This window comes from Sciurus vulgaris (assembly GCF_902686455.1).
Source record: "Sciurus vulgaris genome assembly, chromosome: 2".
NCBI classification, from domain to species: Eukaryota; Metazoa; Chordata; class Mammalia; order Rodentia; family Sciuridae; genus Sciurus; species Sciurus vulgaris.
The window spans coordinates 147,963,775-147,976,741 of NC_136462.1; the positions used below are offsets into that span (position 1 = coordinate 147,963,775).

The window sequence follows — 12,967 nt, forward strand, 5'->3', positions numbered from 1 at the left end:
AATTTAAGGAATTTCCAAGAGTACTTTTGTTTAAGTAACTTTATCATTCAGTCTTTAGAAATTTAACCTCATAAAATATGATGCACTGTATTTTATGGATTTAAAAAAGTGTCTTTCTTGTAAGTAGTATTACTTGAATGCATATTTCTAAGCCTTAATGAGAAGTTCTGACATCATGTCTCATCCTTATTGCTCCATTTTTATATGTCTTTTCCTATAAAGAGCTAAAGTAACTTGGTTGTGATGATCTGTTGACAATAAAATAAGGTTAAAATGTGAACTAAGTGACAATACTAGTCCCTTAACTGGATATCTAATTTTTTTTGTAGTTTTAAATTTCTTTTTAGTAACTATTTCTTACCTTAGATTTTAATATTCTTTATTTTTAATAGGCAAAGAGATGCAAGAAACATGGACAGTTACCCTACAGCCCTTGGCTATGAATCAGAAACATTTTCAGAAACCAGTCCAAATTTTTCTACAAGGCTTAGTGGCTCAATGGTCTCTCCCAATGAATGGCACTCTGGGCACTGATAGCTGGATGCTACAAGGTCCAGAAGAGAACATGTCAACTCAAAGGCAGTTATTTCAGCAGCTGGTAAGCAGGCTGACTGCTGAGGAGATGCATCTGGTAGGTGTCCTCCATTTGCTAAGTGAATCTTGTTTAATAATACAGTAATATGTGATAAGTATGTTTATAAAATGTCAGTGATCTCTCTCTATAACACGGTCTCAGTAAAACTGGTTATGTTTTTGCAAATAATATTGTGTGCACTGTAGCATCATGACAACAATGCTCATTAGTGAACCATTCATAAAATTGCATGTACCTTGAATCCAGTTAAGTACCTCAAATTCACAGAGGAATAAAAGATCATTGGCCAAATAGAATGGTTGAATTAGAATATGAAGTGATGGGTGATTTCTTGTTAGTTTTTAAATGTTCTGCTACATATTTATCACTTTTATATATGAATGTCTAAGAAAAAGCTGCTACACTAACATTAGATGTAATCATATCACAACAGTTACACAAACTTAGAAATGTCTTTTAAAAAGGAACATAAATGTACAGATTTGATTTAAAAATGATGGCTATTTTTAAATTACCAGCAAATCCCCTACATTTCTCTTTGCCTCATAATCCCAGAAGTCATGTTGATGCTATAGTGTGATGTGAGGTTTCTTTTGCTTAAAAAAAATCTTACAAAATCTTATTCTAAAAGTAATAGTTTTGAGTAAACTAGTCTTGGGGCAGGTACTTGATCAATTGAGAATATCCTGGAGAAGAACGAGGTAGTCACTGAATGAGTGCTGTTCTGAGTTATGAGCTTTGGGTTGAGGAATCAGGTGGCATGGATTAGCTCTGCTGTCCACTGCATGTCCACTGCATGTTCTGGACATCACCCTAGGGTTAAGTGTGGAGCTTTGAAGTTTGGTGTGCCTGGCTTTCCCCCATACTAAGAGGGGACCTTGAGGTCTCTTCTGCCCCAACCTCAATCCCTCCTCTTTATGAGGACAATAAAATAAGATGGGAGCCAGGCATAGGGGCTCATGCCTAAAATCCCAGGAGCTTGAGAGGCTGAGCAGGAGGGTCTCAAGTTCAAAGCCAGCCTCAGCAACTTAGCGAGGCCCTAAGCAACTTGGTAAGATCCTGTCTCTAAATAACATATTAAAAAGGGCTGGGGATGTGGTTTGGTTAAGCACTCCTGGGTTCAATCCCCAGTACCAAAAAACAAAATAAAATTAAATGGGGATAATAATAGTTTTTCCCTCAGAGCAGTTTTGAGGATTCAATGAATACATGATAAATGCTTAAGTAAATGTTCCTGGCAAGGCTAGATTTACTTGTAAATTGAAACTTTAAGACTATGTGATTATGGGTCTGGGATTGTAGCTCAGTGGTAGAGCACTTGCCTAGCATGTGTGAGGCACTGGGTTCAATCCTCAGCACCACATAAAAATAAATAAATAAAATAAAGATATTGTATCCATCTACAACTAAAAATAATTTTTTTAAAAGAGACTGCATGATTAATAATTTCTCCTCTGCCTCTTTGGCCAACGATTATTCTGACTTTTACTAAGTTAAATTCCTTATGCATATTGATAATAATATTCTCAACTAACCAGAAATATTTTGCAGGTTGCCAACGTGGACCCTGGTGAAGGTTGGCCCCCCATCACTGGAGTTATTTCCCCTCTGTCTGCCAATGCTACAATTCTCACTGTGTTCAGCACCAAGGAGGCTGAATTTCAAAGGTGTTTTCTCCAAACACCTGTGACTGGAGGCCTCCAGGATACTGCTTCCCTTTTCTCGGAGGTTATGAATGATGTATTGAATCAGATTCATAATTCATTTGAAGATGCTGCTTCTTCTGGCATGCTGGGAGGTGAGTGGACTTGGTGGTGAGTGTGTTTGTCTTCTGAGTGCACCAGTTCTTTCAGTGGACTAGGAAGCAGAGTCCTCAGCTGAAAATCAAGGTTTAAGAGAGTGTTGACTGTTGAGGAGAGGGGAGGAGTAGGAAGTTACGGGTGGGAGGGTGAAGGTAGGAAATGAGTAAAGTCGCCTTAGCTGGTCATGAATATGAGATTCCACAGCTTTGTTTGTCTTCAGCCACAGTCACCTATTGGGGACGGTTATAGAGTAGACAGAACTATGTTGACCAGGTTCAGGATTTTGCCAAATGAGGCTACAGAGGGGCAATGGATTCTAAAGTGTGAACAGAAAGGGATTATAGTAATTGTCCATGGAATCAGGCAGGTTAAGGAGAGCAGGGAGGATAATAGAGGCACAGAGAAAAGGCAAAAGGGTCCATGGACTGTAGGAGCCTAAGGATTGTTGGAGCAAATGTACTGATTGGAGATATTTGTGTCTGTATTTGTCTCCGTAGACCTGAACACCCTTTTTCTTTGTGTGTGGGGTAATGGGGACACAACTAAGAGTGGAACCCAGGGCCTCGTGCATGCTAGGCAAGCGCTCTATCACTGAGCTGCAGCTTCAGTCATTTTCTTTCTTTTTTTTTTTTTTTTTTTGATACTAGGATTGAACCCAAGGGTTCTTAACCACTGAGCCACATCCCCAGCTCTTTTTATTTTTTAATTTTGAGAGAGGTTCTTGCTTAGTTACTTAAGGCCTTGCTAAGTTTCTGAGCTACCTTTGAACTTGGAATTCTCCTGCCTGAGCCTCCCGAGTCACTGAGATTGTAGGCATGGATCACTATTCCCGGCTCTCAATCCTTTTCTCATAGACCTTTACTGTCCTTGTCTGAATTTTTGTATGTGACATAGCAAATGCAATTCAGGCATTAATGGCTCTGATGTAATGTGAAGTTTCTATAGTTTATTTAAAAATTTTTTTACAAAATCTTATTCTAAAAACAGTAGTTTTTAAAAAGCTAGGATTGGGATAGACTTCTCAAACTCTTTGGAACTAATGAAAAGCAACAGCAATCCTAAAATTCTAATTTAAATAAAAAGACACATTGAATTTATAATAAGTAAACACTATTATATGTGTACTTTATCCTTTAAAAAGAAAGGTGAAGATGATGTTATGAAAGGGAAAGAAGACCAGGGTTGAGTCTTTGGTACTGTGGAGGCAAGGGCAAATGTTAAAAATAGAGAACTGTGATGACTTTAAGAAAGAGCTGTGGCCAGATAGGCTAGAAGAAGGGTGTAGGTTCAAAGAACTTGGTGTGTTGTTGTGTTCCCCTGGCTAGTTGTATTTAGTTATGTTGGTCCACTTCAATTCAGCTGCTGCACCTAGTATTAACACATCAGGTATAATCACATATCAACCAAAATTATATAATATTTTCTCTTGATGGCATTACCTTATGCGGATCATGTATAGGCTATTTGTATTTTAGAAGATTTATATTGTTTTAGAATAGACTGCACTTTAATTATTGATAAAGTCTTAGAAGCAGGTCAGAAAACTCTTTTGAATGCAGTAAAAAGAATTAGAGTATTTACTGGTACTTCATGCTTTAGCCTGACCCAGTTTCTTTGAGGGTATAAATCAGCATGCTGACTTACTGTCCAGTCTCCCCACCACACTCTGTCCCAGTGAGGTCCTACTCATGCCTCAGGATCTAGCCCAAGCATCATATTCTCCTGGAGACCTTCCTTTTCCACCCATCTTTATGATATGACTCAAGAGTAAATCTACCCTTTTGACACTGGGAACTCATTTCAAAATTGGCATTGTGTTTTATTCACTGAAGCAGAGGCTAGCACTTGATATTCTCAGTATGAGTCTGAATACATTTTAAAATTTTTGTTTTTTTCCCTGAGACCTGAAACCCCAGTGGCTCAGGAGGCTGTGGCAGGAGGATCATAAGTTTAAAGCCAGCCTGACTCAAAACAAAAAATTAAAAGGGCTGGGCTCATTGGTACATTGCCCCTTGGTCCAATCTCCAGTACTACCCACACATATACACAAAATAAATAAAAAAGAGACTTCCTGAACATACAGTATTTCTTTTGGGGTCTTAGAAGGGCCTCCCAGAATTACTGAGTTTACTGATGTGTCTGTTAGTTTCAGCTAGTCTACCACTTGCCCTGATGGCTTACCCTCAGAGAACCTATCCTTACATTCCCACAAGGCAGTGCCACAACTTACTATTTTAACTTACTTACTAGATGCAGCATATTTGTTACTTCTGCAGTTTTATGCTGCTTTTATATTACTGTTTTTTATTTTTGACCAAAGCCACTTTTAAGGTATACATTTTTCAGAATAAAGAAAGTAGCATATTTCCCTATTTAGAGGAACAGTTCTGAAATAAGATGAAGGGATTTGGTGCCAGTAATAAGAACAAAAAACTAAGCTGTGTTTATGTATTGTTCATAGACAACATAGGACTGTAGGAGTTGGTGGTGAAAATGAAGAATGTTAATACAAATTCCGCTGTTTGTCCTTTGGAGGGAGACAGTCATTCCAGGGGAAGAGCAAGTGATTGGCTTTTCTGCTTTGGTTCTAACTCCTCTTTTCCTCTCTTGCCTCTGTCCCTTTATTCTTACAGCTCCCCCTGTTCCTGAGTGGGCCCAGCAGGAGCTTGACTGCACCATTCCCTGGAGTCCAGCTGTTGTAGAAAAATGGTTTCCTTTCTCTAACATCAGTGGTGCCAGTTCAAATTTGATGGAGTCATTTTGGTAAAACTTTCTTATTTTTCTGGTCATTGATTATTAAAGTTAACTCTGTTATCTGCATGTGGCTTTAAAAATTTCCAATTATAGAAATTTGTCAGTGGGCATGGTGGCCCACACCTGTAACTCCATCTGCTCAGGACACCTGGGCAGAAGGATTGCAAGTTTAAAGGCAGCCTGGGCAACTTAACAAGATCCTATCTCAAAAATGTAAACAGTCCTTTTAAAGAGGATTGGAGATGTAACTCAGTGGTAGACTATGCATTTGCCTACATGTGAAGTCTTGAGTTTGACCCTGTTATGCCCAGCGGCTCAAGACCCCACAAAGACCACCAGAGACCACGATCAATGCAAGCAACAAAGAGTCATTTATTAGCAAGCTCGAGCCTGGTCCTCTGCGCACTCGGTAACCAGTGACGCTAAGAGGCCACGAGCCCTGGTTTAGCAGGCTTTTATAATGAAAGGCAAACAGTTTTAGGTTCTTTTTAATTGGTTAACATAAAATTGTATACAATGTTATTTTAAGTTCTGGGTCACCCTGAGGAGGGTTATCATTATCTTTTAAGTTTGCTTTTGTGCCGGCAAGGTCAGCCACCTGGCCTTTACAGATAAGAGGTGAAGATTCTTTGCAGCTTTTATGAGGGTGAGGGCAATTAGGGAAGAGCCTAGTATTTACATAGGTCTTGGGCTCTTTCTATCTTTACAACCCCAGTACCACAAAAAGAAAAAAAAATTGTCAAATTAAATATTAAAAAAAAAAAAAACATATTATGGGTACAGAAAAAAACCCAAAAAGATTCTATTTTGTACTCATTAGATTGTCAGAAATTAATAAATCTGAAAATAGCAAGAAAAGTGTGAATCACCACAATGAAGTGGGGTTTATCCCTGGAATGCAAGGATGGGTCAACATTCGTAAATCAATAAATGTAATCCATCATGTCAATAGACTTAAGGATAAGAATCATATGGTTATTTCAATTGATGCAGAAAAAGCGTTCGACAAAATACAACACCCCTTCATGCTGAAAACTCTAGAAAATATAGGGATAGTAGGAACATACCTGAACATTGTAAAGGCTATTTATGCTAAGCCCATGGCCAACATCATTCTTAATGGAGAAAAACTGAAACCATTCCCTTTAAAAAAGGGAACAACACAGGGATGCCTTCTTTCACCACTTCTATTCAACATTGTCCTCGAAACTCTAGCCAGAGCAATTAGGCAGACTAAAGAAATTAAAGGGATATGAATAGGAAAAGAGGAACTTAAGCTATCACTATTTGCGGATGACATGATTCTATATTTAGAGGATCCAAAAACCTCCTCCAGAAAACTTCTAGACCTCATCAATGAATTCAGCAAAATAGCAGGCTATAAAATCAACACGCATAAATCTAAAGCATTTTTATATGCAAGTGACGAAACAGCTGAAAGGGAAATGAGGAAAACAACTCCATTTGCAATAGCCTCAAAAAAAATAAAATACCTGGGCATCCATCTAACCAAAGAGGTAAAAGATCTCTACGATGAAAACTACAAAACATTGAAGAAAGAAATTAAGGAAGACCTTAGAAGATGGAAAGATCTTCCATGTTCTTGGATAGGAAGAATTAATATTGTCAAAATGGCCATACTACCTAAAGTGCTATACAGATTCAATGCAATTCCAATTAAAATCCCAATGATGTACCTCACAGAAATAGAGCAAGCAATCATGAAATTCATCTGGAAGAATAAGAAACCCAGAATAGCTAAAGCAATCCTTAGCAGGAAGAGTAAAACAGGGGGTATCGCAATACCAGATCTTCAACTATACTCCAAAGCAATAGTAACAAAAACAGCATGGTATTGGTACCAAAATAGACAGGTAGATCAATGGTACAGAATAGAGGACACAGACACAAACCCAAATAAATACAATTTTCTCATACTAGACAAAGGGGCCAAAAATATGCAATGGAGAAAAGACAGCCTCTTCAACAAATGGTGCTGGGAGAATTGGAAATCCATATGCAACAGAATGAAACTAAACCCAGATCTCTCACCCTGCACAAAACTCAACTCACAATGGATCAAGGACCTCGGAATCAGACCAGAGACCCTGCATTTTATAGAAGAAAAAGTAGGTCCAAATCTTCACCTTGTTGGCTTAGGATCAGACTTCCTTAACAGGACTCCCATAGCACAAGGAATAAAAGCAAGAATCAATAACTGGGACAGATTCAAACTAAAAAGCTTTCTCTCAGCAAAGGAAACTATCAGCAATGCAAAGAGAGAGCCTACAGAGTGAGAGAATATCTTTGCCACTCATACTTCAGATAGAGCACTAATTTCCAGAATATATAAAGAACTCAAGAAACTCTACACCAAGAATACAAATAACCCAGTCAACAAATGGGCTAAGGAAATGAACAGACACTTCACCAAAGAAGATCTACAAGCAATCAACAAACATATGAAAAAATGTTCACCATCTTTAGTAATAAGAGAAATGCAAATCAAAACTACACTAAGATTCCATCTCACTCCAATTAGAATGGCGATTATCAAGAATACAAGCAACAATAGGTGTTGGAGAGGATGTGGGGAAAAAGGTACACTCATACATTGCTGGTGGGGCTGCAAATTAGTGCAGCCACTCTGGAAAGCAGTGTGGAGATTCCTTAGAAAACTTGAAATGGAACCACCATTTGACCCAGCTATCCCACTCCTTGGCCTATATACCCAAAGAACTTAAAATCAGCATACTACAGAGATACAGCCACATCAATGTTCATAGCTGCTCAATTCACAATAGCCAGATTGTGGAACCAACCTAGATGCCCTTCAGTTGATGAATGGATAAAGAAACTGTGGTATATATATACAATGGAATATTACTCAGCCATAAAGAATAATAAAATTATGGCATTTGCAGGCAAGTGGATGTAATTGGAGAATATCATGCTAAGTGAGATAAGCCAATCTCAAAAATCCAAAAGACGAATGACTTCTGATAAGCGGATGATGACACATAATGGGGGGTGGGAGGGGGGCAAGAATGGAGGACGGAGGGACTGCATAGAGGGAAAAGAGAGGTGGGAGGGGTGGGGGGGGAGGAAGAAATAATAGAATGAATCAAACATCATTACTCTATGTAAATTTATGATTACACAAATGGTATGCTGTTACTCCATGTACAAACAGAAACAACATGTATCCCATTTGTTTACAATAAAAAAAATAAATAATTAAAAAAAAAAGAAAAGTGTGAATCATAGATGATGGAAGTATAAATGTTTACAACCATTTTAAAAGAATAACTTGGAATTTTTTTTAAGCCAAAGTTTACATACTCTTGCTACCTAGATATTACACTTAAACGCATCTGTAATAAATTCTTGTACAGATACAAGAGCTATGCTTAAATATTCATTGTTAGAAATGGTGAAAAAGTGGAAAGAATCAATTGACCCTCAGAAGGAAAATGATTAAGTAAAATACAATGTAGTCATATAGTAGAATATTAGAGATTAGTAAAAAATAAACTAGAACTATTTATATGTACATGGAAAACTGAAAAATATGTTGAGTACAAACAGTTGAAAGAGGGTGATATTGTGTGATAATGTAAAATTGACAACATATTAAGTACCAATTGTGTTAGTTTTGTTATGTATGTGTATCTTTAAGATACATATAGGGCTGGGAGTGCGGCTCAGTGGTAGAGCACTTGCTTAGAATGCAAAGGACACTGGGTTCAATCCCCAGTACCACAAAAATAAAGAAATAAACTATGAACAAGTACTTAATTTTAGTGGAAGATACATATTCAGTTTATATTGCATTCTAAACTTTTCTAATTGAAAGGTTTGTTTTTAAAAATTAACAACAAAAAAGAAAGGTAAACCCTCCCCAATGAGAGGACACACCCACAGGAAAAAAGAATTCATCTGCTTGTAGACCAACTGTATGTGTGAGGCTGGTAGCCCTGCACATACCTAACGTGTGATATCTGTTCACCAGATGTCACCGTAACTTTCTCCCACTTTTTAATCACATGATATCAAGTAATGGAAGATAATAAAATCCAAAAATACATACTTAAATGTTGTACTGTTTTCATAATTTCATTAGTGACTGATCTTTACATAGAAAAACAATTACTAAACATCATTCCAGCCCCACTATCTCCTTTTCTTATCAACTCCATATTGGTTGTTGGTTGTTTTTTTGTGGTTTGGTAGGTTTTTTTGCTGTGCTGGGAACAAGCCCAGGACCTCTTGCATGCCAAACAAGTGCCCTACCACTGATCCACAGCCACCCACACCCCATTATTTTTTCATGATGCTAAAGAATTATTCAGAAGTGGTTTCAATATTAATCATACTGTATTACATCATCTTATACTTCAGTGTGTGGAAACTGAGTAAAAAGTAACTATGGAAGCCCAGAGGGAAATAGTTATAATTAGATGTGCACCCTGATTCATCAACAATCTGCTAGGCACAGTGGCATAGATCTCTAATCCCAGTTGCTCAGGAGGCTGAGGCAGGAGGATCTCAAGTTCAAGGCCAGCCTGGGCAACTTAGTGAAAATTTGTCTCAAAATAAGAAGGGCTGGTTTAATGTAGCTCAGTGTTAGAGTGCTTATCTAATGTGTGTAAAGCCCTGGGTTCAATCTCCAGTGCTGGGGGGCAGGGGGCTTTTTGAAAAATTGGAAGTTTGGTTTTATACTAGGCATCTTGACTTTACAGGTTACTACAGGCTACCTCAGCTAATAAGGAAGAGTTTTCCAAAACTGAGAGTGAATTAACACGTTGCCTCTCCGAACACTACCAGAGAAAATCTCGTGAAGAGTCTACTGTAGCTAATCAAGAAGACAACAAAAAGAAACGTAAGCACATGGAAAGGCTGTTTCTTAAGGCAGTTTTTTTTTTTTTTTTTTAAGGCCAGTCTTTTTTTTTAAGATGTATATTTAAAAAGATAGTCCCTGAAATGAGGTTCAAATGATAACTAAAGGACAAATTCATGTATTTCAAATTTGCAAATATTTACATTATCTAATAGTATTATAATCCTTCCTTCCTAATGAATAATAAACCATCTTCATATTTAGTTATGACACATTTAAATATAATTTTTTATTTTGTTGGTATAGCCTACTTTGCCTTTTTAGTTACTGTTCTACCTCGATTAATAAAATTTACAAAATTAATGTTTAGATTGTTGCTTTTATTATTATAAGTAATACTACAGTGTACATCATGTATGTAATTTGTTCTTTGAGTAATTTCCTTAGCAGAAATTCACAAAAAGAGTTATTGTTGGTGCTGAAGAAATAGCTCGTTTTGTAGAGTGCTCGCCTAGCATGCCCAAGGGCTGTGGTTCAAATCCCTTTGGGGGCAGGGGGAAGAGTTGCTTTTAAAGAGTAAGAAAACTGTCTTTTGATGCAGATTGCTAAATTGTCTTTCAGATGGTTTCATAGGGCTGGGTATATAGCCCCATGATATAGTATTTCCCCAGCACTGCAAAAAAGAAGTTTCATCACCACCCTGTGGCCATTGGATAACACCAAAATGAGTGTGTTTGGCATTTGCTTTATGTCAAATCATCAAAACGTTTAGTTCCTGAACTTCAGCTAAAATAGGGCTCTCTTTCCATCTTATGTTATGGGTAGAAAGAGATAAAAGAACTACCAAATTCAGATCATTCTGAAGGCAGATACTGCATTTCAGTGTTCTTTCACAGAAGTCTGACTCCACAGAAATGAAAGTGAGCTAACTTTTCCTGCTGTGCTGTCCTTGTGATAGGCGGTGTCCCCCGCACTCCCGTGAGGCAGAAGATGAATACCATGTGCCGTTCCCTGAAGATGCTGAATGTTGCAAGGCTGAATGTAAAGGCTCAGAAGTTACATCCAGATGGCAGTCCAGATGTGACTGGAGAGAAAGGGGTCCAAAAGATAGCCAATGGAAGAACATTAAGAAGTTCTAAACCTAAAGGTATTCCTCCATTCTACAGCATTTTTGTGTCTATGTTTATTCTGTTAAACCTCTTGTATTTTTTAAATAAGTTTTAATCCTATCTCTTCATTTATTGAATATGTACTGCATATACTTTTGGGTAAAAGTGTATTGTGGTGAATTTATAAGTAATAAGATCATATCATAGTCTTAGATTTATGATCTAACTATAGAGATAAAATTAATGCACTAATAAGCTAATATATATTAACATTAATATATATAATGAACTAATGAAGTTAATATAAAAGAGCCAAGCATCTAAAACAGAAAATACTTGCCCATTTGGAAAGTAAAGACTACACTAGTAGTAGAGAAAGGGAGGTCAGGGCTGGAAAAGGGTAAAGAGGCTCCTAAGGCACCCCTGGAACCCAGGCTAGACTTTAAGGGTACTCAGAGTTCAGAAGGCAGAAAGATAAAAGAAGAGCATTCCAGAAGGAGGATCAGCACCAGCAAAGTCTCAAAGAAGGTCCATGTCTTGGCTATATTACAGTGTTTAAAGAAGTTTTACATTTGTGGATAAACGGAGAAGGAAAGGGTCCATGAATAACTTATGCCTAGATATTGAGGTCTTTGAAAAGTGAGCCAAAGAATTTAGTCCAGCAACTTTGATTTTCCTATTTGCTTTTTTTCCCCCCCTTCTTTTTTATTAAGTAGATGAAATTATTGTGTTTCCTATTCCCAGGGTACATTGTTAACTCACAGGAATGATGCCAGTCCTGGAAGCTGATTGTGACTGTAGCTTATAAACTTTGAGCAGTAATTATTGCATGATGTCACCTTTGAGATACTAATGGCTTATTTATGCTTACTCTCCCTTTTTAAGTTTAAATTGCTTTTTTTTTTTTGGTCCTGGGGATTGAACTCGGGGGGTACTTTTTTTAAAAATTTTTTTTGTTTTTAGTTGTAGAAGGACACAATACCTTTATTTATTTATTTGGTGCTGAGGATCGATCCCAGTGCCTCACTCATTTGAGACAATCTCTCTACCACTGAGCTACAACCCCAGCCCTCAGGAATACTTTACCACTGAATTATACTCCCATTCCTTTTTATTTTTTGAGATAGGGTCTCATTAAGTTGTTAAGTTGGACCTCTAAGTTTGAGATCCTCCTGCCTTGGCCTCCCAGGCTGCTGGGATTTCAGTCTTGTGCCACCATGCCCAGCTTAATTCATTTCTATTCTTATCTTTATTATTACCTGCTCTCTTATTTTGGGGGCTTATTGTCTTGTATTACTTCTTGTGTTGAACTCTTAGCTAATTAATGGTTTTTGAACTTTTTTACAAAAATAATCATATAAGCTTATAAATTTTCCTATAAGTATAAATTTAGCTGCATTATATATGAGACTCCTTTTTTCTATTTTTACTGATACTTAATAAAGTAAGGAAGTGTCTTTTTTAATTTTAATATTTTTAGATTGTGCTTATACAATATTGTCTGTAAGTTATTGATTAATATTTGCTAAAATTCTTAAGTGGTCAAGTTTTGTTAATATTCCATGTGTATTTGAAAATAACGTGTATTATCTAATTATTAAGTACCTGGTTCTACATATATCCCTTATAATCAAGTTTACCAATGTTTGACTATTTGGCATTCTTTGGTAATTTTGTTTCTGCTTCTCTATATAAACATTAAAATCAGTTTGTCAGTATCCACAGAATAACTTGCTGGAATCTTGATTGGGTTTGCATTAAATATATAGGTCAGGTTGGTGGGCTGAGGGGATATAGCTCAGTTGGTAGAGTGCTTGCCTCACAAGCACAAGGCCCTGGGTTCAAATCCCCAGCACTGGGGAAAAAA

The 12,967-nt window shown here is 37.1% G+C and overlaps 1 protein-coding gene across 2 annotated transcripts in view; it reads left to right on the forward strand.

Annotated features, from left to right (window-relative positions):
* TICRR (TOPBP1 interacting checkpoint and replication regulator) overlaps positions 1 to 12,967 on the forward strand; it is a 47,594-nt gene that overhangs the window by 5,853 nt on the left and 28,774 nt on the right. For both annotated transcript variants that reach the window (XM_079125376.1, XM_079125377.1), the window contains exons 3-7: positions 393 to 631; positions 2,147 to 2,393; positions 5,031 to 5,160; positions 9,894 to 10,033; positions 10,950 to 11,138. In XM_079125376.1, the coding sequence (XP_078981502.1) occupies positions 393 to 631; positions 2,147 to 2,393; positions 5,031 to 5,160; positions 9,894 to 10,033; positions 10,950 to 11,138 (945 nt within the window). The remainder of the gene's footprint in view (positions 1 to 392; positions 632 to 2,146; positions 2,394 to 5,030; positions 5,161 to 9,893; positions 10,034 to 10,949; positions 11,139 to 12,967) is intronic.